Raw genomic sequence first — 25290 nt, 5'->3', positions numbered from 1 at the left:
TATTTCCAATTTTTTTTTAGTTTTTCAAGTGAATTGCGGTTTTTTTATATACCCCATTTGTCTGAGTTGGTAGTGGGTCAGCAAAAAATTTATTTAGACATTTAAATTGTATATGCACTCTCTCACGTTAATTTTACCTAAATTTAACTCCAAAACCTAATGGTATAAATGACATTGCAAATTTTTTCAAGTTTGCTATGGTCAACTAGTAGCTAACATTAGGCACATCCTATCTTCTATGATTGAGTGGCAAATTGCCTATATTAAGGAGAAGGGCATGCAACTGCATATGAATTGGCTAAAGCTACAGTTTGGCATGTCATAGATGAGATTTGGATGGAAAATATCTCTAATTAAATTTATGATACTGTTTTGTTAGAGCAAATGCTCTATGTTTTTTATCCGCTATCTATATTGAAGATTTCTTTGAAAAAAAAAAAAGGGTTAAATTGAGAGTTTTTAAGTTTAAATTAAATTGCTATCTTTTGTCTGAAATTAAAATTAAAATTAAAAAAATATATATATAAAAAATAAAAATAAAAAAGCAATTTTCTCTCCTTTATCTGTCATCCACAATCTCAGTTTTAAAAAAAATTTGAATTCATTTATTTTTCCCCCTAACACTTTTTTTAAACTTCTTTTAAAATTTAATAATAGGAAGGTGGCGTCAATGGATAATTTGAACTGGTCTCTTCATGGTTAAAATGGATAATCCATGGTTTACCCATTAAAGTTAGGGTACGGGTCTGGACAAACTCTTGGGTACCCGACATGGAAGGACTGACGGGTACGGGCGCAACTTTGCCGCGCCCTTTTTGAGAAAGAAAAAGGGTCTGAAACACTTGTGCTTACCCTAAACCCAAAGACCAGGAAAACAGAAAAATAGAGGAAAAAGAAAAATCAAAGGAATCTGTGTGGTAATCTCTCTCTCTCTCTCTCTCATGTGGATAAGTTTGGCTGATTGACACAACCATCTGAATGCCTCTTCTGTCTCTTTAAGAGGTTATTTTATTCGTAGTATTTTTCACTGTGTTGGATCTGAAGTTGTTTGATTCATTTGTTTCTTGATTGCAGTATCTAGGCTTGGAGGGACATGACATAATTCATGTCTGCTATCTCACACTCTCCAGGGCTTTGTAAGTAAGAATCATTTACCTGTAACTTTAATTTTCTTTTTTGTTACTTGATTTGAGTTAATTTTGTTGGATATAGTTGGACATGCTAAATCTCAGTTTGGTTGCTGAGATGTAGTGGATAAAAGAGGAAAATGCAACTTCAAATCGTGGGTTTTCGGGTGTTTTAACTTTTTTGCACAATCAAGAAACCCTCTTGGCCAATAGGTGTATCAGGCTTGGTTGAGTGGAGGTTTTTGTTTTCTCAAATACCCAAAATGAAAAACTTAAAATTTGATTCCTGAAGTATTGTACTGCTATTTTTCTATTATCTAAAGCCTCTTTAATGGAAAGATTGTTTTTTTTCTCAAGGAATTTTGGAGCATTAGCATTGGGAAGGTTATTGAAATCTCGATTGAACTTTCCTCTCAAGTGTCCAATTAGGCAGATACGAATGGCAAATACCCACAATTCTATCCTAAATGGCGGCAACAGTGAGTCAAGAGGTGCCTTGATTGTTCTAGAAGGCTTGGATCGTAGTGGGAAGACCTCACAGTCTAGTAGACTACTCACATACTTGGAGGGACTGGGGCATTCGGCTGAATTATGGAGGTTTCCTGACAGAAGTACGAATGTTGGGCAAATGATATCTTCATACCTTTCCAACAATTCACAATTGGATGATCACACTATCCATCTTCTTTTTAGCGCTAATCGTTGGGAGAAGAGGTTCGTTATGTTATTTGTATGCAGCATGCTGTGTTCTGGTTTGACAGATTTTGTATATAAGCTGAAATTCCTTGTTTTTTCTAATAGTAGTTCCTTGCTTGTTCTATTTCTTCGTATAAGAGAAAAAAAAAATCTTTGAAACATTAATTATTGGGACAAAAAATTTAGTGATTGTGCATAAGCACGACTTTTACAGTTGTTGGACTTACCCGTAATGCATACACAGATCATTGATGGAAACTAAACTGAAGACAGGAACCATCCTCATTGTCGACCGTTATTCTTATTCTGGGGTGGCTTTCTCGTCTGCCAAAGGACTTGACATTGAATGGTGTAAGGTGAAGACATGGTTCTGACCGTTCCTGAGTGGAGCATATGTTCATCTTCTTTTTAAGAATGAGGTCTTTTCTTTTTGTTTTTTTGCAGGCTCCAGAGATTGGGTTGCTGGCTCCAGATCTGGTAGTTTACCTTGACATACAGCCAGAGGTAAGTTGTAGTTGCCATTATGTTGATTGTTATAAACTTATAATTAAAGAAAGTAAACATCAACGACTTCAGCCATATTATCATCATGTTTTTCTTTGAGTTTTATAGGTAGCTTGATTTCTTCAAACGTTGTTTGAGGCATGAAATTGTCCCTGCCTGAGAGCTGGTTAACTTCTTCAAAGGATTTCAACGTGTTCTTTTTTGTCTAATCTGTATTTTGGGACACATGCCCCTTTTTGCAATAATGTGCTTCATAAATGCAGACAGATTATGGACTGTCAATACCACCTCACCCCTCTGAAGAAAAGGGGCATGTGTCCCAAAATACATGGATTATGTGCCCTTATATGCAAGGAATTTATGAACCCAAATCAACTGACTTCTATGATTCTGTGAAATTGGATGACTATCCATTGGGCCACTGTGTTAAAGACTGGTTTTGCATTTGTATGATGTTGTAGGAAATGACTGTACTGAATGGTTGGTTTATATTAAAATAGTGCTTGATGTGCCTTAGCAATTGTAGAGATAGCATAGTACTTCTGTTAATGAAGTAATAGACATTGCATTAAGGTATAATACTATTGGAAGATGAACCTGATACACACAGAGACGCACTTATGTGCCCCTTTTATATACTTACATCCATAAATTCATACCCTTCTATAGTGTGTGCACACACATTCATGTACAAAGACTTGCATACTTCTAGGACTGAGAAGTCTTTCCAAAATCTTCAGAAAGCTGCCGAGAGAGGAGGATATGGTGCTGAGAGATATGAGCAGCTCGAGTTCCAAAGGAAAGTTGCACATTGCTATCAATCTCTCCATGATGCCTCCTGGAAGGTAATTTTATGTTTCATCCAGTGATATTTTGTAAATAGAGAAGCTGCATATTCTGGTTCATGGTTATGATGCTCTTTGGTGGGAGGCCCCTCGCCTGCAACGACCTAGAACAAAACCATTCATCATTGAGTAATGCTATTTAGTAGACTATTATACGACTGTCATACAATTGAGATGATGTGACAATGAAAATTAGTCTTTCTTTTTTACTAGTGCTTATCTAAGGGCTAATTTATACTATCACATCTAGTTGTATGGCAATCGTCTACTAAATAACATTACTCTTCAGGAATAGCTGTTTAGTTTTGCAGAATAGCTCTATATTACATTTCTGCTTTTCTTAAACTTGTTGCCCAAAACAAACTCACTTTTACTCCATGATGGTAACACAGCTAAGCTAGAGTTTTGTTGATTGATTTTCACTTTGCATTATCTTTTTTTCATTTCTTTAATCTATATATTAAAGAATGCTAGAATATTGGGTTTAGCACTTACTCCATCTAAGTTATGTTGTTCATTGATTCCCATCAATTTTACTCTTGGAGTTTTCTTCATCTTTAATTTATATTTTTACTGACGGAAAAAAAGGGGGGGAGCAGCTATGGGCTGAGATAAACATGTATATTCCCATTTGACTGCAGATAATTGATGCCTGCCAACCCATAGAAGATATCGAGAAACATCTGCAAGAGAGTGTATTGGATTGTGTCATGACATGTCAGAAAGGCAAACCCCTTTCCTACCTCTGGTCTAGTTAATTCTTCCTCTTTTTTGTTCTTTCCTTTTTTTGTGATTTTTTCCCTTTACACAAGGGATTCTGCATATGTATCTCTGCAGATTTGTTTTAGTAGTTCTGAACATCGTGGTATGGTTTTAAATTTGGTTGTGTTTTTAATCAGTTTCAGGCCTCATCTTCTAACAAACTGAGGTCTATGTATCTAAATAGTTAGGATCAATTACACCAACTCTCTTGAGGTTTGGGAAATGCCAGATTTTTACCTTTCATTTTCAGAAATGACACTCTTTCTTCATTTGATTGCTATTTTTCCTCTGATTTTCCTTGTTATATAACCCGTTGTGTTAGTAACCATGATCTTGACTACTTCACCTTTTCTTAAATTATATGTACATTTTTTTATTGGAGAATGTATCAAGAAATGCCTTTATCTAATGAGTAAGGAGTAGATTACTGATTAAAAATTTAAAACACTAATACCTTGAATTATAAGTAATCGTGCTTGGTACGCATATCAACGGCCGAGATTAATCCTCTACTTTTAATTTGGAAATCAGTTCTTTAATTCAAATGGCTTGAACAAAACACGAAACTACAACTTTCTTTCCATTGATAAAAATTTATAGATGATTTAAGATTCATTATTTTGTTCCTTTGAATTGCTTTGGCATAAGGTCTAGCATAAAATCCTCAAATCTTATATCCGTTAGGTGCGATTAAATTACTATAGTTCATTAAAATTTTGTCATGGGAATTTTGTCAAAAACACGATAGAAATTTCACAAATCTCTAGAAAGCTATGATTTCTAATCTTAGTTCTTGCATAATAAACAGTCTTACTTAGAAATAAGGATTTTCTCCAATTAATTGTTCAAATTGCACTTAATTTGAACAGTCCTATAGAGAAAAGTTGTGAAGTTTACTTATTCTAAGCTGCTCAGAATATTGGGCCTACTTACTCGAGGCGGGTTGGTCGAATTGCATTTAATTCAAACAAATCATAGCAAGAATTTAGATTATAAGTAATAGTGCTATCCTATTATATTATTCAAGTTGCTTGAGCAGATGAAGTCCGAACAATTTCTCGTATGGACAACTTATTGCAATGAATTTCCGTCTCGATGTCCCTTACTTAGAGGCTTAGAGTTCGTTTAACCTTGCTATTTTGCAAGTCGAATGTTCATTTTGAAACAAAATTCAAAAAAATATTTTGTTTAGGAGTACCTTTTTTTAAATATATATATATATATTCAAATTACATGCAGGAGAATACATTTTTAAAAACACATGATTTTAAATATCAAGCCGCCATACTAAACACTTAATTACAACTTTTAAAAAATTTATATTTTTTAAATAACACATTTTCATAATAGAAAACCCCAAACCGGACCTTAGTGTGAGGAGAGGAGCAATTGAGCAAACATGCATCCGTGGACCTTTCGTCAAAGTCCCACGTGTTTATCAAGTAGAGAGAGCGAAGCGAGATAGAAAGAAAGACGGTGTGGCCTAGCGGGACCGTTGGAAACCACCAGTCTCCATGACTTGCTCCGCTATCCTCAACGGCAGTGTTACCCGAACCCGAATTCGTGACCCTGATTCGCTCCGTACACGAAACCCGCACCGCTCCGTCCCTCATTTTCTTCATTTTGATTCTTCTCCTAGAGGAACCAACGTCGAGGGGAATCTCCGGCTTGGTCTCAAGAAACGACGCCGTTGTGTGCCCCGAATTGCCTGCTCTCTTCAGCTCCCTCTTCTTCCCTTTAACATCAACGAGGTTTATTTGTTTATTTCTTCTTTTGATAAACAGACACGTGGCTATTCTTCATGGAATGCATGTACTGTACACTCGTGGTTATTTTATTTTGGTTGTATAATTGAGTTCTTAGTTAACGTTTTATAAATTTAATTATATAATTTAAGCTTATTTTCTTTTTATCTTTATTAAATCACTGTTTATATAAAAATTAAGAAATATTTAATTACAATGGCGGTAAAGTACTCTGTAAGTACTCCTACCAGGACTCTGTTCTCATTTCATGTATCCCAAAAACTTAAGCATGAATTAAATAATTTAATTAATATTTTAACCATTTTATATACTATTAATTTTTTTTTTTAACCATATGATTTTTTTTTTTTTTTTTAATTTTGTAACGCCAGGTTCTTGTTCCATCTGAGAGGAAGACGCTACATTTATATGAAGCAAGATATTTATCTCTGCTTGATGAGGTACTGAGTATTGATATTTTTATTATCTTTGTTTTTTCTTTTTTAAGAATTTGTGTGTACTCTTGGTAGCAAAATTTGATGTTCCATATGTCACTGTCTAGAAAGAGGTTAATTAAATCTGTGCTATTAACTTCAAAGGACTTGTTATAATTACAATTTTGATAAATTTGATAAACTTTACTTATAAATTCTATTACATAAGCAATGTGGGACAACACTTTTGCAATGGTTTAACAGTCCACTTATCCAATGTGGGATTTAATACATATCCATAACAAAGGGGTATCAAATGATAAAGTTTACTTCCCATAGTGGGAGGTTTTGGCTATAAATCTATGTGACTTGATGGTTTTGGTGCAAGCTTAAAGGGTTGATCTTAGTATCTATCTTTTGTTTGAGAGAAATTTTTATCCATAGATTTTGCTTCTTTATATTGGTTATTGATTAATGATAAAATGTTGCTACTGATAAGAAGAAAATAAGCCTAAACCCCATACATGTAATCAATCTCTTATTTATTTATTTATTTTTGGCTGCAGTCTTTATTAAGAAAGAAGAAGCTTTTTGTGCATTTTGTGTTGGATCCGATTGCAATTAGTGAATCATCTGGCGAAGCATCATTTGCTGCTAGATATGGTTGTTTGGTTCTTATAGAAAACGTAAGCTTCCAAATTTTGAGAGCTTTCGCCTTGAAAATTAATATAAATTATGACCTAAATTAAGATTCAGTTCTGTGTAGGTTGAACGCTTAGATGTTGGAGCGTTAGTCTCTATAAGGGGCATTGGTCGAATCAAGATTCTGAAATTCGTTCAGGTGGGTAAACAGGCTCAGGTTCTCAAAATTTTAGCTTCCTACTGACACGTATATTGATTAATGTTCGTAATGTGTTTAAATGTCTCAAAATCTGTTTAGCTTTGTGATCCAATGTGTGTGTGTGTGTGTTAATTAGTCTCTTCTTTCACTTGATTGTACATTTGTACTTTAATATTCTCTTATTTCTATGTTTACAATCATATATGCAGGCAGATCCTTACATAATAGGCGAAGTCATACCGATGCAGGACATGATACATGGCAGTTTAAGCAAAGTAAGCTCAAAAGTTATGGAAGTAAGGGATGCTATCAAGAGTTTGAATAGCTTGGAGATCAAACTGAAGGTATCTGTGTCTCTGTGTTTTGCGTGCATACATGCATGTGTTTACAGAAAAGTACAATGGACATATTCTCATTTAAGTACAAGGAAATGCTTAAACAATTATCCTTAATCCAATGGGGCTTTAAGTAGAGAACAAGAACAAAGCAGAGAAGAAGAAAAAAAGCACTTAAAGTGTACATAATTTTTTTTTTCTTTTTCTCTTGCTGAAGAATGATCCTGTTAAGAGTATAGTATTCATGAAAGATACATCCTTAACACAATTGCCTGGATAACTGAAGCATGGCTTTGGCTGACTTATTGCCATCCAACGAATAGCAACAGATTTCTGATAATACTGCTTTAATATCTGGAACCAGTAGTAGGGAGCTATGATGGTGTCTGACATGGCACTCTTGCTTCTCCTAAATAGTCAACCAATAGGGTGTGATCATGATGCTATCTTAGAGATCTTATACTTTCTGCTTGAAGTTGATTATATGTCTTTTCTTGGAGTGTTGGTATCTTTTCTTCCAGAAAATTTAAGTTCATTCTTAAGATCTTTTGAATGACACCAGATCTTTCTGGGAACATCCTGTAACTTGTAAAAATACTTTATCATAGATCAATTCTGTTAAAATCCATCTTTTCTGATAAAATAAAAAATATAAAAAAATCTTAAAATAATGGGTAATATAATTCTCGGACATGTGCCACATCTCAGTGTAATTTAACTGTACCACATCACATTTCAATTCTTCCTGTGATACACTCTCACAGCTCCATGTCTTCCAAAAGTTACCTCAACTGAAGGAAGTTGTGTACTATTACCAGTTTCCCTAGAGAAAACCATGTGCCTTGTTCTTGCTTTCAGGTTGCTGGGATGTGATTAGAGGTACTTGTTGGATGCCTAATGTACTTTAAGAGCTATTACAGAGCCTTGCTGGTCCTTTCAAGTTACAATGAAAATAGAGCCTTATGTAAAATAATTATTATTTTGTTAATCAACAATTTGCTAAGCTGTTAGGAATTTGGCCAACAATGCACTTCAAGCATACACTGACAGCCCTCTTCACATGTAGCCCAAAACAAAACTGCACGTAGACCCTAAAATGGAAATGGAAACACAAAAGAAACAAACATCTGAATAGAAATTAAAACAAGTGGAGATTTCTTGAACACAAGTCTTTGATACAATTTTGGAGAACCGATTATCCTAAAAGCTTAACATGTTTAAAAATAACCCAACTATTTATAACTAACTCTAATAATCTCAATTTCAGTACTGGATGAAGCATACATGGAATGCATTGCATTGATGTCCCACCATAGTAATCATTTATGTGGTGGTGGTAAAATGATAGTGTTTCAAAGACCATAATTGAGGTCAAATTGAAAATGGTGTTGGGGCCATGATGGTGACCTAAGTGATGGTGGTGGTGTTATTGTGATTGAGTTAATACTGATGGTTGAATGACTGATAGTGATAGCAGGCTAGAAAGGGAGTCGTTGTGGGATAGTCATTGCAGTAGAGGTACATGTGGTGGTGGATTGATATAATGGTACCAATCCTTAGTTTCTAATGGAAGTTATAATTGAGAGGCTTCTTATAATAGGCATAAATTATGTTGTTTGAATCCAACTAATTAAATTATTGTTATTTGTTTGGTAAGTAAATTTTTATGATTGTTAACTAGATTATTCTTAAATAGTTATAAACTCATCAAAATTGTTAAAAATGGCTGTCTAGTGGCGGTGCCAGTAGTTATGAGATGGTATGATGGGTAAATCGGGTTTTATTGAAGAAATTGGTAAGTATAAATAGAATAAGATACAAGCTTATGAATAAATAATACTGAGGCCATCTTATGTTCTCATTGTATTGATCAGGATACTGATTCACTAGTCACAGATGCTGTGTCCCGCATATACCACAAACTGTGTAGTTCTCATTTCCATAATACTTTAAATTTCTCCTGAAAGATAATACCTCTCTCACCATAAAACATTTCTGACAATGACCATGGAAAGATGGTCTGCTTGTTGCATGCTAGACCTTTTGAGAGGTGAATCTTCTGCTAGTAAAATAATCATCTCCGTTTCTTACTCATCATTTTATTGTCAATAGCACAAGTCCTGAGTTGCTAATTGTAGTAGATAAATTATCAATAATACCATTTTTTTGTAGTGTTATTTTAGATAAATTGTGAACAAATACATTTTAATAATGAAACGGCAGTTACCATTTTTGTGATGTATAAGAGTTGTCTGCTTTCTATCTCATGTCAATAGGCTCCCAATGAAGCACTGTTGCAGACTCATATTACAAACTCTTTGTTGTGGGCTGAAAAGGAACCATCCTTTGAGTGTGATGAAGCTTTCATTCCATCTGCAGATGAGCGTGTATCCTTTGCAGCTCTCCAACCTATTACAGGCAAAATGTCTTCAACCTATTTGTCTTTTCTTTTTAGCATTTCACAAGAGAAATAGTCATAGTTCTGTAACTTTGACAGCACACTGAGTAGAAACTAGAATATTATACTCTTTAAGGCTGTTAGAAGGCCAAAGCACCAAGTAAACCAATTACTGGTGTTAATATGCTGGAAGCATATGAAGCCTTCCCTCTGGAGTGACCTGGATTTTCTACTTTGACAGGATCTACTCAATCAGAACTGCTGAAGTTGCGACGACAGAAGCTAAGGGCCATGGATCTTAAAGACACGCTTCAAAGGCTTGAATCCTCCCTAGAAATAGTTAAAGAGAACATTTCCATGGTTGCGGCCAAGCTTGCTATACAATCATTAGAGATGCAATAAGCCATGTAACTTCATGTTACAGCTTCTTCTGCCTCCAAAAACTATTTTTTTGGGGGTGGGCGGCCCGGGGGGGACTGTGACCCAGTTGATTTTGGTAGTCACAACATTCCCTTTACTTGCAATGATATTGTACAGAAGAAAAAAAAAAAAAAAAAAAGGAGGCATGAGAGTACTGTAATTCAGTTTATTTTGGTAGCCAACATGCCTTTAATTGTAAGAATTACTGGTTTTTTTTTTTTTTCCTTTTATGAGCAGCTTTAAGATTACCTGAATGCATTGCTTAGAATGTTGGCTAAGGTAAACTGGTTTGGCATGTCTTATTAACTACCTTAATTGTCATTTCCTCCCCAATTTTCATAGTTTTCCTCTGGTAGTAATGAATGGAAAAGATTGGTGCGTATGATTGGGATGAGCCTCGGTAAGGATCCATGCCATGAAAAAAATAGAAGTAATAAATGGAAAGATTGGTGTGATTCTTTCCATTAGAGATTAAAAGTAATAAGTAATAAATGCAAAATTTTCGTTTAAATTGAGTTGAAAGAAATTATTCTAATTCAATCTGTTGGACTCATATTTGTTCTTAGAAAATGTGATTCTTACATATTTTTAATAATGTGATTCTAAGTGATGGGATCCTGCAAAAACAAAGGAAAAGCCATCAGAGCAGTTATGGTAGGGGCCAGTGGATGAGCCTCCGATGAATAATTAAGTCATTAAATGGCTTAAAAGAAAAACTGAATAAAGAGAGTGGAAGTGAGCGGAAAATGTGTGTATCTATTTTCGGGGGAAGGGGGGTGACCTTTTTTAGGAGAGGCTCCTTGGAGATGGATCCGAATGTTTGCCACATGGAATACAATATATATATATATATATATATATATATATATATAGCCGATAACAATTTAATTATATCGCATATATATATATATATATCGGTTAGTATTATTTGTTTGCGATATAATTAAATTGTTATCGGCTATTAAAATGTAACACAATACATATTAATGTATTATTTATAAAATTAATATATTAATGATTTTTTTTTTTTTTGGAATTAATATATTAATGATTTGATGGCACGTCCTGAGCATCAAAATACAAAAATTGATTGTAAATTTATTAATATATGAATTTTTTAGACCACCCATCTCCTTAGTTATTTAACCAAAAAGATAAATATATATATCCATATATATTACCATAAATATCTTTTGTGGAGTGCAAAATGTGGGTCCTATCTCCACCAAATTATAACATGGGGCTGGCTTCCGTTGGAGGAAGAGAAAGAAGATATCTATTTCTGGCGGGTGACAGAGATGGGTTTAGCCTCAACGGGAACCCCTTGGGTCTATGCTTCAATGAGCTCCCGCACCAGCAGCCTTTTGCCTCTCAAAGACCCACTTCGTTGCCAATATCACTCCTTCTCAGCATTTGCTTCAGTACGTGCGCTATAACTCCTTTTAACTCATGTTTGTTTATATCATCTTTCGAGTGCTTTTGTATAGTGTTGGTGGCTCAAGTGTTGGGACTTTTTTTCTTTTGGTAGTACGGCACTTGTAATTTTTCTTGATGAAGTTTCGTAGTTTTGATGAAGTTTTAGACCCAAAGTTCTTTTTTAGGAAAGATACAAACATGTGCTTGCAAGTGGCATGCTTGTGGAACTAGTTTCTGCTGAAGATATATTTAACTGATTTCGTAATCTATACACATAGATTGATGGGTCACAATTGTATGATAAAATTCCTCTATTAGGAGTTGTTATTATTTAGCTTCTTGAAATATGCAAAGTTCTGCACTTTGAGTACAATTAGTACAAGTAAGTCCTAACTAATTTATTGTAAGCCTTTATCTGACCTCTTCTTGGAGATGGACATCTATTCTTCCTTTAAATAAAGTTGTAGTCTTTGTTGGATTAGCCGTTGGAGTTGTAGTCCCTGTTGGATTAGGATAGCCACCAGCTGCTTGTGACAGCTTGTCCTCCTAAATTCTTGTACTCTGGATTTGGCTTGGGTTCTCTACGGCTTCTAACATATATTAAGTCAAATATAAACTAGAGCCAACTTAGCTGGACTGGGAATATAGAGGGCCTAAAAGTGACACCAGTTAATGGGTTTGTTTAGATTGAATTGGAAGTTATGATGGAATTTTGGCTTGTGCTGTGCCACTGTATCCTGCTATGATAAGTCTTCTGATTTAATCAGTACTAGAAACTTGATCTAGAAAAGAGAGCACATTTACAATCCCATTTGTGCCTATCTTTTTTCCCTTTCATATCTTTCTTTTGTTTCTATAAAATTGCTAAATGAAGGCCAACCTAATTTTGATTGGAGCAAGCCTACCTTTCAGGCCTATATATATTTTAAGGGAAAATTTGAGAACCGGGGTCCATGGCCCCTCCTGGCCCCCTAGTTCTGTCCCTGCTCTCAAGGGTTTTCTGGACAGAAGAAAGCTAAAGCATGTGAGACTGCCACAAGTTAGGTGATAGTAGCATGATTAATACATTTATATGGGAATTGACAATGCTCATAGCCAAATGTGTTTCTTCATTTCCTTCTTTATGTTCTGTGTGTAGCAAATCGTATACTTTTATATCTTGTGGATATCGGACTATGGTCAGTCTTGAATTTTTCCTAGTGTAACTGTTTATTTTCTGCATCTTGCAAAAGTCTGCAACTCTTGACTGTAAAGCTTCAGTTTATGTTCAGAGAAAATGCAATTTAAATTTGAGGAGATCAATTACAGAGAATATAGCAAGAAAAGTGTCGTGTAGCCTACTGAAAGTGGAAGATGGCATAGATGACGAGGCATGTGAGTTAGTCAAGGGAATAGAACTTTCAATAGGGGAGGATGCTGATAGCATCGATGCTTATCTCTTCAAGGCAGTTAAAAATAATAATGGAACTGGCATTCTGCTCTTGTCTGATGTTTTTGGGTTTGAAGATTCTTCCACGAGAGAGTTTGCATATCGTGTTGCCTGCAATGGTTACAAGTATGTTGCTTAACCTTGAACTATCATATTTGCATGACATTTTGATTCCGTTTGACCATGCGGTTTTGCATGTCCAAAGTACTATTTTAAACAAAATTGCAGAAAGTAAATTATTTGGGAGTGCCTTTTTTCCTTTTTTCTTTTTATTAAAAAAAAAAAAAAAAATTCAGTTTGAAAACATAGAAAAATCTGCATTTTTAAATTGTAAGCAGGATGTGTTTTTAAAAGACACACGATTTGATAAACTGTGATTTTAAAAGCCAAATATGATTTTACCAAACTCTTAACTATATTTTTAAAAATCGCGTTTTCAAATCGCAAATTCAAACGGATATCATTCTGCTATGTGACATGGGCTATTGTTTGTTGAACAGACTCTGCAAACCGCTATAATTTTCGTTTGTTTGTTCAACAACTGCAGTGTTCTAGTTCCAGACTTATTTCGTGGAGATCCGTGGGCTAAGGACCGGCCAAAGACAATGTTTGAACAATGGATTGCCAAACAAGACACCCAGAGGGTCGCAAAGGACATTGCAACATCAACAAAATGGATGGTTGATGAATTTGTGGCTGCAGGAATCTCAAAGAAGCTTGGCATAATTGGTTTCTGCTTTGGAGGAGGCCGAGTGATTGAGGTGCTAGCACAAGACCAGGGTGCTTCTTTTGGCATTGGGGCCTCATTTTATGGCACCAGGATGGACCCATCTATAGCTTCTAAAATAAATGTTCCTGTATTGTTTATCTCAGGGGACACTGATCCACTTTGTCCAGTTAGTGTCTTAAAGGATGTGGAGAAGAGGGTAGGAAAGGGAGCTAGGGTAGTTCTTTTCAGGGAAAGAGGCCATGGCTTTGCCCACAGGCCTCAGTCTCCTGAAGAAGATGGAGATGCAGAACAGGCTTTCAACATCCTGAGAAATTTTCTGCATGATGGCTTGGTTGTAAACAACTGAATGCTTGTTTGCTTTATATATCTCATGTGTATCTATCTTTACAGCTGAGGCTAATGCTATTGCAGGCTTTCAGCCGATGGTAATGATAGCTTGTATTCTATATCATTCTGTAATCAAAAGCTTGCTCTTGTTGTAAGTTTAAAAGAACAAACCAACTCAGTCTCTAAATTGGCTTTGTCCTTTGAGGATGCGATTTTCACATGCATTTTTAATTCATCTTATTAAATTGACATCTGTTCTTGGAACACTTAATTCTTGTGAGAATTACATGTTCTAAGAATAGCTGTCACAGGCTCTGTCAATCTTATTAAAAATTCTCACATGTTCTAATGACAAATGTCTTGTACTCAAATAACATATGTCAGTTTAATAGATTAGATTAGAGAAAATTTGCATTTGGTCCAAGTCTAGCTGAGTGTGATACAAACTCATACCAACTCCCCCAAGGTGTAACACTACTACTCTACAACTTTTTAGTCTACAAGTATAAAATAGGTTTCAATTTGGTCCTTGAAATCCCTAACTTGTTTTAAATTTGATTGTTAAATATTGAGTTTGGACTAGGTTGTATAATTGTATCTCATATTAGGTATAGTTGACTTACTTTTGGTGGATTGAATTTGGGCTAATTTCCACAGAAGGAACTTTGTTCAGGCAAATAAAAAGTCACCAATGGAACTTAACTTCATCTTAGAGAAACAACTTATAATACCATACATTATAATTGTTTTGTTTTGTTTTTGTTTTGTTTTTTTTTTTTTTGTTCTCTTAGTCATCATAAAAATTTAGAACTTTAACAAATATCAGTGTACAAAGATATAAATTTAAAAGTTTAATATTTAAAATAGATAACTTACAATAAAAACAATATAAGTATAATAAACTTTTCTACTAAGTTGGTTGGAAAAAATTCTTTTAATTTAGTTTATTAATCTCTATTTGGAGAGCATATATTTTAAAAATGCATGTGAGAGTTACATGTTGTAATGTAAATTTAATAAATTAAATCAGAAATAGATGCTAAGTTTAATAGAGTGAAGTAAAAGGGGAGAGAAAAACAAAGTCAAATAATCATGTATATTGTCCTCAAAGAAAAGTTCAATTACCTGGAGACCACGCTTCATAAAGCGGAAGTCATTAATTTGAATTTTCTTTTTCTTTTTTTCATGTGTGGATATGTTAAAAAAAAAATAAAACTATGTATCTTTTTGTTAAATAATGGCAGCCAATAAAGAGTGTTTACGACTATTTACTCAGAGCCGTTAATTCTGGAAATCATCAGATTTTCCCGCGGAAATTTTCTCAGCGCCGTCAAACTCTGAGAGAAACTTCTGGTTAATTTACTAAAAGATGCTCTCGGCTAAAGCGCCAAGTTCCGCCATTGACACTGAAAAGCATGTTCTTTTGCTCTTCAATCTCTTCGAAGGTACTCAAACTTTGCTCCTCTGTAGTTTCATCATCTTCTTCTTCTGTCAACAACTATTACTTCTCAACGCTCTCTGGATCTTCTGGAAAGAACCTAATCCGCCACATCTCCAAAGCGTTTCTCCAAGAGAACCTCCAACTCTTAAACCCTACCCTCGTCTCCAAATTTCAACCCAACCACGTCGAGCCCATCCTCATTGTCCTCCAATCCAAACCCAATTCCGCTATTCAATTCTTCGAATGGTCCAAGAACTCGCTGGGCTCTCGCCACACTTTGCAATCATACAGTGGCCTTGTCCATGTCCTGCTCTCTCACCGAATTTTTGGTCACGCTGGACAGGTGTTTGATGAAATGCTCGAGCATTTTGGCAACGATTTGGGCATTGTTGATGCGTTTCATGGTGGTTTTCGGAGTTATGGTCCGAATTTCAGTACCGTTTATGGGTTTTTGGTCGAGAGTTATTGTCGACATGGGATGTTTGATCAGTCGGTCAAGACATTTAATTGTATGTTGAAAATGGGAATTCCAGTGCCGCCTTCTGTGTTGTTTGGAATGTTGAGTTGTTTGATTGATTTGAATCGTATTGATTTGATTATTGATATCTATGGAGAAATGTGTAAGGCATTGAGAGAACAATGTTTTCGTGTGTATGAGTTTGTTATTGGTGGTTTTTTAAAGAAGGGTGACATTGAAAAGGGTTTGAATTTTCATTGGGTGGTCATGGGGAGAGGCTTTGTGCATGATATTATTGCTTGTAACAAGATTTTAAGGGGTCTTTGTAATGAAAAGAAAGTAGGAGTTGCTTTTGATTTCTTTGATGTGATACTAATGGTTGGTCCGGAGCCGAATGTGATAACATATAGCACGTTGATCAATGCTTATTGTAAAGAGGAAAGATTGGAAGAGGCGTTTAGACTTTATAAGCTTATGGTAGAGAGGGGTGTTATTCCTGATTTAGTTATCTATAGTATTTTAATTGATGGTCTTTTGAGGGTAGGGAAATTGAAGGAGGGATGCCTGCTTCTCTCGGTGGCATTAGATAGAGGTATTAAGTTGGATGTGGTGGTTTTCAGCTCCATTATGAATGCATATGTGAGATTTGGAGATTTGGGGAAGGTAGTTGAGATCTATAGAAGAATGGTGAAGGAGGGGATATCACCAAACACGGTTACTTATAGCATTCTTATTAATGGGTTGTGTCAGAATGGTAAGTATGTGGAGGCTTCTGGGGTGTTCGGTCAGATGGTGAAGTGTGGCTTTGAGCCAACTGTTTTGACTTTTTCTAGTTTAATTGATGGATTATGCAAATCGGGAAATTTGAGAGACGGGTTTTGTCTGTATGAGAGTATGAAAAAGTATGGCTATGAACCTGATGCTATTGTTTATAGTGTGCTAATTAATGGTCTTTGCAAAAAAGGGCTGATGGCTGATGCTCTTAGGTTCTTCTTTCAGGCTATGTATGGGGTGTTAAAACCTAATGTCTTTACTTTTAACACGTTGATTGATGGCTGGTGTAGATTAAAAAGACTAAAGGATGGTTTGAAGATGTACATGCAAATGGAGATGTATAATATAAAACCCGATGTAGTGACTCATACTGTGCTCATTAGAGGGATTACTGAGCTAGGAAGAATGAATGATGCATTGCTTGTCTTCTTCCAAATGTTAAAGAGGGGTTTCTCGCCGGATGTTGTAACATACTGCACCCTAATTGATGGTTTCTGCAGGCAGAAAAACACATTTGGTGGATTGCGGATTTTTGAGATGATGCTGAGGAATGGTGTAATTCCCGATATTGCCATATATAATGTCCTAATTAATATGCTTTTCAAGGAAAGTCATGCGGAAGCTGCACTGGAACTCTTTGGTAAACTTAACCAAAGAGGACCAGAACCGGATATTGTAACATACAACACAATGATCTGTGGATTTTGCTCTTTGAAAAAGTTGGACGAGGCAGTTCAACTTTTTGGAAAGCTGACATGTGGAAAAACTGAACCTAATGCCATTACTTTTACGATACTTATTGATGCTTTCTGTAAAGAAGGTAGAATGACCGATGCGATGCTGATGTTCGACAAAATGTTGGAAAAGGGTCCAGAACCTAATGTGGTCACATACAGTTGCTTAATAGATGGCTACTTTAAATCTCAAAACATTAAAAGTGCCTTTGAGCTTCATGAAGAGATGCTTAGAAACGTCTCTCCAAATATTGTTAGTTACAGCGTCCTCATTGATGGTCTCTGCAAAAGGGGACTGGTGGAGGAAGCATTGCGTGCATTTTATTGTGCTATTAACAGGTGTTTGGTGCCTGATATTATAGCATATGGAATTTTAATTCGTGGTTACTGCAAGATTGGAAGAATAGCTGAAGCCATGATGTTGTATGAACGTATGTTAATAAACGGCATCAAGCCAGATGATTTCATACGGAGAACAATTGCAGAGCATTTTCCTCAAAACGGGCAATCAAATTAGTTTTGAACTCAGCCACTGGATACGCAGATAAGATCTCTTCTATGACAGTCTCCTGTTGGTGTCACCATGGTCACTATTTGTTTATCGAGTACCACCTACTAGGTAATCGTTATGTCTGCATTACAATTATTTGCTAAGTTCCTTTTGAACCTGTTAATAGAAATATATACAATTCCATTGAAGCAAGTGTAAATATTTATATTTGGATTCTTGTGATAAATTGTAAACAGCTTCCAAGATTGTATGTCATTACAATGCACAGATACCTTAAGACTCTTTAGCATGTAGGCAGTTTAGCTAGTCCATTTTCAAAAACTAACGTTTTTTTTTTTTTTTTTTTTTTTCTCTAAAAGAAAATTACTGAGTGGCTCCAAGGGGAGGGGAATAGGTAGGTTTAAACCAATGACCTCCGCCTCATGACATTTCGCTTCATGGTAACATGTAACTTCACGACTATTGTTGGGGAAACTGGTGGTACTGGTCATTCTCCAAAGAGTAATGGATGGTTTGCCAAACTTGTCCTACTTGGAACCACTATATCATTATCATTATCTTGAGGTCTCTTGGATATAAGTAACAAAAGTTGACATCAATAACTTTGAGTTTGTTTAATACTAGATATGGCAAGGGTCCTAATACATACCTAGAGCAGGTACTAGTATACATAAGTAATGCGTAATTTTCTTTCTTTCTTTTATTTGAACTGATTTATAATCTTGATTCAAATCAGGGAAGTTAGTCCTCTTTTAGTTCCATTTAAAACCACAATGCATTTTTGTTTATATTCTCTGAGATAAAGGACACATATATTCATTGATAGTAGGTTGGTTTCGTTAGTTCTGAAAGCTATTGGAGTTCAGGCTGGAGCCAGACTGGGTTAAAAATGGTAACAAGCTGATGAGGTCTGAATGAGCCCTGTGCTTTTTTTGACCATATCTTGCTTAGTATTGAGCAATATTTTGTGATAGGTTGCTTCTTGACCAGCTCTACTATTTCTTTTTCCTTTCTGAACCAAGGCAGCAAGACATAATTCAAGAAGCTTGGAGGCCTGGTAAACTCTGAAGGGAAAGATGGAAAGTTGAGAATTGGCTGACATTGATAATTGTCAATGAAAACAACTGATGATGTGATGTAATCAAAAGTATGTATATCTTAGAGAATTGAATGGCCATATGCAAAACGTAAAATGAAGGATGGGTAATATATATGAGGTCATCTTTATCATTCCCTTGATATACTTCTCCAGAACCTTTGTTCTTTAATTTAACAGTCAATAACTTCTGTCGTGCTGCAAACAGACGCCTTTCTCCCTTATAAAACAAGTAAATAGTAGTTTGTTTTTGAGGCTTGGTTCTGTTCGCAATGAATGATAAGAGCACCATAACTGTTTCATGATCCTATAACTTTTCTCATGCTGCCATGATGGTGTTAAAGTTCATTGGTCTTGTTGACAAGTTGGATTTGTCAATAGCAAGCTCATCCAACGGTAACTATCTTGATAAACTCATCAGCTTTGTTTCTATCTCCACAGTGGTATTCAACATGTACTTTGTTTGATGCTACTGGCACAACATGCCCAAATCGTATAAAAGAAGTCGTTGGCTTTTCTCACTTTTGCTGCTAAATTGGCAATGTGCATATAATTCAATCTTTTTTTTTTTTTTTTGCTCCTATTAAAAGCACAAGCAACATTTGTAACGTATATTTAATATCCTTTTTTTTTTCTTTTAAATATGTAATACAACTCAGGCATCCATGTGGTTTGAAGGACTTTTCTAAAGTTGATCTTTCCATAATTTTGTTTAGAATTGTTACTTTCATCTATTGCTTGCAGAACTTCTAGTGAAAGAATAAGCTTATTCTGAATTTGCCAAGCTTAGTCAAATCTGCTGTGTTTGTAATCATCCAAAGCGGACTGTTGCTACTCCCTTTTTTTTTTTATGCATTATTCCATTTCTAGCTCTTGCATTTTCTCTACTGCAAATTAATAAACCATCTCATAATCTACCCTTCTTCTTTTGCATCTCAGGTTGAAAGAGAAGATGGTTCAGTATTCATCTGATTTAAAAAAATCAGGTAATGGATAGCATTTCGCTTTGATAGATTATCAGTGAAGAACACAAATATTAGTTTAATTTTGTTATTGGGCATCCCGAGGAAGAAAGAGGTTATATAAGTTCTGGAGGTTTATATACATTAAGGAACCTGTTACTTCAAAAACCTTCAGGTAATCCAATTTTCTATCATTTGACCAATAGGAGTGTTGGGGTTTCATGTTATCTGCAATACTCCATCAAGTGAATAGTGGGAGATTTTTCACTTTGTCCCTGCCAGCAGTTCTTGGATAATTGAGGTATCATTTGCCTTCAGAATGGAGACTTTTATATGAGCTGTGAAAAGATATCCACTTAAAGATTATGAAGGTGCTTGTGCATAGCCTGTATTTGTATTTAAATGTTAATGGGACATCAATTTGATGATAAATTTCATAGTATTAAGGCATGGGTAAAAGGTGTTGCAAAATAAAATTTCTTACAAATTGGCGTAATAGTCCATAGCTGTTAAAATTATTAAGTAAAAAATTTGACTTGTTAATTTAATTAATTAGTTGTTAACTTATTGACCATATACTCTTAATCATTTCACCAAGTGACATGCAATCCAATCCTTGACGGATTTGGCTTATGGCTTAAGTGGTGTAAAAAAAACTAGAGGAGATCTCTAGTAGTTTTTTTAAAAATCTATATTTAACTTCACTCTCTTTTTCATGAAAAACTTGGAATTAAATTTGGACCATTGAAAAAACCACAGTACGTCTCCTGTAATTTTTTTTTTACAGCACCTAAGCCAAATCTTTCACCAATTATAAATTGCCACGTTGGTTTGTAAGGAATATAGTAAAAGTTATAATACACATTTTCCCAATTCTAATACACATTCCTTGAAACAGAATGAATGCAAGTGAAAGTAATTAAAACATGTTTGTCCGGGACAATTTCATCTTTCAGCCGCCTCGGCCTCTATTTCAATAGTAGATGGATGAAACACCAGATGCAACACTGCAACAAAAGCAATTATTTCTTCCTTTTCTTACCCAAAGTAAATTCCTCTCAAGAAAATAGGATTACAAAACAAAAGACACTTGAATTTGACTACACCAGGTTATCATTTATCCATCAAGAACAATGTTTGTACTACGCCATTGTTGTGAAAAAAAACCACAAATCTCAAGAAAACTCTGATTTTGCCCAGCCAACTTGGGAGTAACTTGGAGAGAATCAATTCTCAGTCCTGGGCACCCTGAAAGGAGGGGAAAAAATCCTAATAAGCATACAATTTCTTCTTTGAGATGGCATATGATGCGTGCAAAACAATAATGAAGTAATAGCATTAAAGGTAGTATATAATTAACTACTGATCCCGCGTCATTTACTGAGTGAGCAAGCCCTACTTCATATATATTACCAAAAAAAAAAACACTAGAAAGCTTAAATTCTGCATCAGTTAATAACGTGCATGGCATTAACCGCATCAATGTAAGTTTGTCCCCACACCAAGATTTCCCTCGATTGATATATTTCCTCTTTCCTTAGTGTTATGTCCAAAATTTCTCAATTATGTTCGGATACACATATCATGTCATAATAGAAGGTAGGGATTTAATAAAAATAAATAAAAAACAATAGAATATAAAGGGTAAATTGCTCTTTCCCACCATGAACTTTGGGCTCAATTGCAAGGCTCTCTCTAAACTTTAAATCAAGTAGTTAACCCCCAATCAAAAGATACTATGAAATTTACAAAAGTCTCATACCAAATTTAGTTTCCGGCAGCATGTTGCTTGTCTATCCTGTTTTAAAAAACTTACCTACTTTAACCATGTTTATTAGATTCTAATCAATTTCTAACTTTGAGATGCCCATAAATTTGTTTGGAGGATAACTTCTGCAAGCCTATAACTTTCATAGTCTTGCTTCCAGTAATCTTGAAAGTGCTAATTAGAGCAGTACCCAGGTAATATTTCTAGATTTGAGCGATCCCAAACTACTCTCAACTCTTTTACATTCAATTAAGTTATAGTTTGCTGTTATTATGACCACTTTTCACCTATTTAACAGCCTAAGCTTCAAAAACAGACCCATTAACTCTTCACCCACAAATCACTTGATGAAACCTAAATTGCGATGTTACAATCCTCAAATAATTTTATCTATTTATTATTTTCGAAAGGAAATGTCTACCAACCCGGAAATTTCTGTTGGTAAAAAACATATGTCCTACCTGAGGAGAAGGAGTCTCTGTGATCTCAGGAGCTGCCAACAAATCACTTGATGAAACCTAAATTGCAATGTCGCAATCCTCACATAAATTATCTATTTATTATTTTCGAAAGGAAATGTCTACCAAACAGGAAATTTCTGTTAGTAAAAAACATAAGTCCTACCTGGTGAGCAGGAGTCTCTGTGATCTCAGGAGTTGCTAACTTTGCAGGAGATCCATCAAATAAACGAGAACAGTCTGTGTACGCAGATCCAATGCCCACGCCAGCACCGAAAGCAACAGATGCCCAGCGAGTAACAGGACTCCCTAGTATAACAAATCAGAATGCATTGATCAAGATTATCAATTTGAGGGGGGAAAACACAAGCAACAGTGCCAAGACATTGATATCATCTATGCCAAGGATAGAAGCCTCTAGCAAGATCATAGATGAACAATGAATACAAACATTTTATGCATAATGCTATCGTGATTAAACATGCATTTGAAGTTCAATGCCAATGAGACAAGCCATAGAAATAACAAAGGGTCATGCCTTCAATTGCTTATAAATCATTAGCTATAGGGAAAATATTCAGAATTTTCAGATTTTGCATTTTAGACCACAGATTTTAATTTGGAAAATTTAATACATGAATTTACAACGATTTTGAATTGATGCAGGAGTATCTAAGCCCAAAGCAAATAAGGCCCCCTTGTCTATTTTATCTAGTCCATTAGCTATCTCAAGACCAGTCCTTTATTATTATCTCATACTCTTTATTATATGTTGTATGTATTTTCAAAAGGTCACTTGACTAGCATGTTACTTTTAGTGAAGTTGGAAGGTTAAGATTTATCTGTTCTGTGAAAGATGAAGCGCTGGATTTTAGGGCTACTAAAGGCTATTATAAATAGCCTCTTTTGAGTCTTTTTAGGCAGCCTTTTCTTCTCTAATATATAAAATCCTAGATCTGAGTTCTTAAACTCTTTGGAGCCTTGAAATTGATATTTTCTTGTTCCAACTTCAATCTTATATTCTTCTCTTTGTTATAATTTTGTTTATTACTGTGATTTCTTCTTAAACCCTTTTGTAAGTGTCAATTTGCTTGAAAAGTGGCATCTTTGGCTGGTTCATATCTGATATAATCTAAATCTAAGTTCTCCTTGCTGCATCATAAATCTAAGACTGAGAAATCCCAGTATAATTCGATTGGGCTGGCCTAAATACTACATACAATAATGCAACCCAACTAGCTTGAATGGCTGTAAATGAAGATTTCCTAATAAAGTCCATTCCCCCAGCATTTTTTTTTTACCAGCCAAAAAAGAAAAGTTGGAAAAGAGATGCAGTACATAGGAATCAAAAAATCAGAAGCACTCCAAGGAGATTATTTAATAGAAAGCATACCTGCACTCGATGACAACAAATAAAAAATATTGCAACAAAGAGATGATCTTGAATGCGTAAATAGCTTTGTTTTAACTTTACATTCAACCAAACATGAAATAGAAAATGAACTCATAACACTTTTTAAAATTGTCTGCCTTGTCATAGAGTTGCTTACTGTAGCCTTAACTGCCACTAGTATTAAGCTGAAAGAACAAAATTGGTAGCAACAGGGATGCGGGCTCTAGAGGAAGAGGGGTGGCATACAAGTTAAGGAAAAGAAACAACAGCTACTGTTACAACAGTAACAACAACAACAAACAGCAATGAATGGCCATCTAAGAAAGAGCGCATAGTGGAGCTGTCTGACCAAGTAAATACAGAAAAACATGTCACAACTCCACCGAATATCATCTAGCATTGGCATTTGGTTGTGATGTGACATAAAGGTAAAAGTAGTTTTGAGTGTTTTGTGAGTACTTGTGTTTTGAGTTGTTTGTTAAAAGGCCACCCTAAAAAGGGCTGCTAAATGAGCCCCGAGGCTTTTCATTCTTGCAGCCCTTCCTACATAAGAAACTACATTACCTACTCCTACTTGAAAATTGATTACCAGCACTGAAGCCGATAGGCCTCCTACTAGCCCACGTAGGGTTGAAGATTTACCATGCCTTATGCGCATGTTCTCCAAAAATAAGAACCAAAGGAAATGGATGTTACCAGAAAACTTGGACGCTTTTAATTGGCATGAGCAGCCAAGAAAGCATTAGAAAGCAATTGACTGGTAGCTACTAACAGCTCCTATAAACACAATGTAAATATGAGAAATCCTATAATCCAACACAAGGCAATTGGCCATAATCACACATTCAAATATTTCTAAAATCTCAGCGACAGGATGGAAATCGAACAGTTATTCCTAATAATTAATGTTGTTTACTGAGAAATGTAAACATATATACGGCTACAACAATCAGGTAGAACCTTTTATCTCTTTTCTCCTTTTATTTTCTGATTTTCAAGCGATAGAAGCCCCATCACCCTACTTGAACCACAGAAAAGAAGATAACCAAAAAAAAAAAAAAAAGCAAGAATATTCATAAGATTGAACTTTCATTTCTGTTCCTGCAATAGTTTTCTGGGCAGCCAAAGAGAGCGATAGATAAGAAAAAAAAAACATAAACAGAGAGAGAGAGAGAGAGAGAGAGAGAGAGAACGTACTGAATAAGAGAAGGCCACCGAAGGCGCCGGCCAAGGACGAGTAGACTACGCGGCGGACCGTGAGATCGAGACACGCGTCCCATTTGGCGTCCAGGTCGTATTTCGGCGGCACGATCTCCTTCTTCTCCGCCATTCCCCTCTCTTACTCTACTTGTTCTCAACTCTGAATTGATTGCTCCTTCTTTGTTTCTGACTTCTGAGTAACGGGCTTCGTGAGGGTTTCGGTTCGTCCTCCTGCTTTGCTTTTCTGTGGATTCTCTCGCCAAATTGGGGACAAGAATCGTCCGTACGAGAATGGCGCACATTGGGCTTAGTGGGATGTTATGGGCCTCCTAATGACTTTTGGTAAGTTAGGCCCTATTTGCTCTTCAAGGCCCATTTTAAATTACTGCAATGGCGGTAACAGTCCTTAGGGGGCGGCGCCGCGGCTACAATCTAGTCATTATCTTTTTGTAATTACAATAACAGGCGTTTTTCCAAACAGTTCATC

The 25290-nt window shown here is 35.5% G+C and overlaps 5 protein-coding genes across 8 annotated transcripts; 4 read left to right on the top strand and 1 right to left on the bottom strand.

Annotated features, from left to right (window-relative positions):
* Window positions 1-752: 752 nt before the first annotated feature.
* LOC132189717 (thymidylate kinase) lies at window positions 753-4208 on the top strand. Of its 2 annotated transcripts, none has more exons than XM_059604494.2 (7): window positions 753-917; window positions 1075-1140; window positions 1485-1841; window positions 2068-2179; window positions 2268-2327; window positions 3068-3172; window positions 3814-4208. In XM_059604494.2, the coding sequence occupies exons 2-7, from the start codon at window positions 1106-1108 to the stop codon at window positions 3928-3930; spliced, it is 786 nt and encodes a 261-aa protein (XP_059460477.2). In that variant the 5' UTR covers window positions 753-917; window positions 1075-1105; the 3' UTR covers window positions 3931-4208. The 2 variants fall into 2 exon arrangements, with proteins under 2 accessions (XP_059460477.2, XP_088366633.1); XM_088510507.1 differs by having other exon boundaries at window positions 887-917; window positions 1075-1136.
* A 1032-nt stretch (window positions 4209-5240) lies between these two features.
* Window positions 5241-10249, top strand: LOC132189000 (ATP-dependent protease La (LON) domain protein). The gene is made up of 7 exons (XM_059603463.2): window positions 5241-5685; window positions 6072-6140; window positions 6680-6799; window positions 6880-6954; window positions 7164-7298; window positions 9566-9707; window positions 9929-10249. The coding sequence occupies exons 1-7, from the start codon at window positions 5449-5451 to the stop codon at window positions 10087-10089; spliced, it is 939 nt and encodes a 312-aa protein (XP_059459446.1). The 5' UTR covers window positions 5241-5448; the 3' UTR covers window positions 10090-10249.
* Window positions 10250-11328: 1079 nt separating this feature from the next.
* On the top strand, window positions 11329-14211 carry LOC132189698 (alpha/beta-Hydrolases superfamily protein). 2 transcript variants are annotated; one of them, XM_059604469.2, is made up of 3 exons: window positions 11329-11528; window positions 12784-13078; window positions 13500-14211. In XM_059604469.2, exons 1-3 carry the CDS (start codon window positions 11345-11347, stop codon window positions 14026-14028), a joined length of 1008 nt encoding a protein of 335 aa, XP_059460452.2. In that variant the 5' UTR covers window positions 11329-11344; the 3' UTR covers window positions 14029-14211. The 2 variants fall into 2 exon arrangements, with proteins under 2 accessions (XP_059460452.2, XP_059460453.2); XM_059604470.2 differs by having other exon boundaries at window positions 11366-11528; window positions 12795-13078.
* A 1095-nt stretch (window positions 14212-15306) lies between these two features.
* On the top strand, window positions 15307-18109 carry LOC132190209 (Tetratricopeptide repeat (TPR)-like superfamily protein). The gene has a single exon (XM_059605126.2). It carries the CDS (start codon window positions 15425-15427, stop codon window positions 17930-17932), a length of 2508 nt encoding a protein of 835 aa, XP_059461109.2. The 5' UTR covers window positions 15307-15424; the 3' UTR covers window positions 17933-18109.
* A 2883-nt stretch (window positions 18110-20992) lies between these two features.
* Window positions 20993-25097, bottom strand: LOC132190111 (MICOS complex subunit, putative (DUF543)). 2 transcript variants are annotated; one of them, XM_059604999.1, is made up of 4 exons: window positions 24801-25095; window positions 22377-22519; window positions 22214-22270; window positions 20993-21232 (listed from the first exon to the last, which is right to left on the bottom strand). In XM_059604999.1, exons 1-4 carry the CDS (start codon window positions 24931-24933, stop codon window positions 21218-21220), a joined length of 348 nt encoding a protein of 115 aa, XP_059460982.1. In that variant the 5' UTR covers window positions 24934-25095; the 3' UTR covers window positions 20993-21217. The 2 variants fall into 2 exon arrangements, with proteins under 2 accessions (XP_059460982.1, XP_059460984.1); XM_059605001.2 differs by lacking the exon at window positions 22214-22270 and having other exon boundaries at window positions 24801-25097.
* Window positions 25098-25290: the final 193 nt, after the last annotated feature.

The sequence above is a fragment of the Corylus avellana genome, chromosome 9 (assembly GCF_965113065.1).
Source record: "Corylus avellana chromosome 9, dhCorAvel1.hap1.2, whole genome shotgun sequence".
Taxonomy (NCBI): Eukaryota; Viridiplantae; Streptophyta; class Magnoliopsida; order Fagales; family Betulaceae; genus Corylus; species Corylus avellana.
The sequence above is the reverse complement of the archived record's forward strand: the minus strand, read 5'-3'. Positions and strand labels throughout refer to the sequence as shown.

Excerpts from the sequence above, each read along its gene's own strand:
- LOC132190209 (XM_059605126.2), top strand. The coding sequence starts at position 15,425 with ATGTTCTTTTGCTCTTCAATCTCTTCGAAGGTACTCAAACTTTGCTCC.
- LOC132189698 (XM_059604469.2), top strand. The coding sequence starts at position 11,345 with ATGGGGCTGGCTTCCGTTGGAGGAAGAGAAAGAAGATATCTATTTCTG. Across the intron at positions 11,529-12,783 it reads CCTTCTCAGCATTTGCTTCA|TTTATGTTCAGAGAAAATGC; the intron begins GTACGTGCGCTA and ends GTAAAGCTTCAG. Across the intron at positions 13,079-13,499 it reads GTTGCCTGCAATGGTTACAA|TGTTCTAGTTCCAGACTTAT; the intron begins GTATGTTGCTTA and ends CAACAACTGCAG.
- LOC132190111 (XM_059604999.1), bottom strand. The coding sequence starts at position 24,933 with ATGGCGGAGAAGAAGGAGATCGTGCCGCCGAAATACGACCTGGACGCC. Across the intron at positions 22,520-24,800 it reads CGGTGGCCTTCTCTTATTCA|GGAGTCCTGTTACTCGCTGG; the intron begins GTACGTTCTCTC and ends TTGTTATACTAG. Across the intron at positions 22,271-22,376 it reads CAGAGACTCCTGCTCACCAG|GTTTCATCAAGTGATTTGTT; the intron begins GTAGGACTTATG and ends ATTGCAATTTAG.
- LOC132189717 (XM_059604494.2), top strand. The coding sequence starts at position 1,106 with ATGTCTGCTATCTCACACTCTCCAGGGCTTTGTAA. Across the intron at positions 1,141-1,484 it reads CACTCTCCAGGGCTTTGTAA|GAATTTTGGAGCATTAGCAT; the intron begins GTAAGAATCATT and ends TTTTTTCTCAAG. Across the intron at positions 2,328-3,067 it reads ACCTTGACATACAGCCAGAG|AAAGCTGCCGAGAGAGGAGG; the intron begins GTAAGTTGTAGT and ends CAAAATCTTCAG.
- LOC132189000 (XM_059603463.2), top strand. The coding sequence starts at position 5,449 with ATGACTTGCTCCGCTATCCTCAACGGCAGTGTTACCCGAACCCGAATT. Across the intron at positions 5,686-6,071 it reads TTCCCTTTAACATCAACGAG|GTTCTTGTTCCATCTGAGAG; the intron begins GTTTATTTGTTT and ends TTGTAACGCCAG. Across the intron at positions 6,141-6,679 it reads ATTTATCTCTGCTTGATGAG|TCTTTATTAAGAAAGAAGAA; the intron begins GTACTGAGTATT and ends TTTTGGCTGCAG.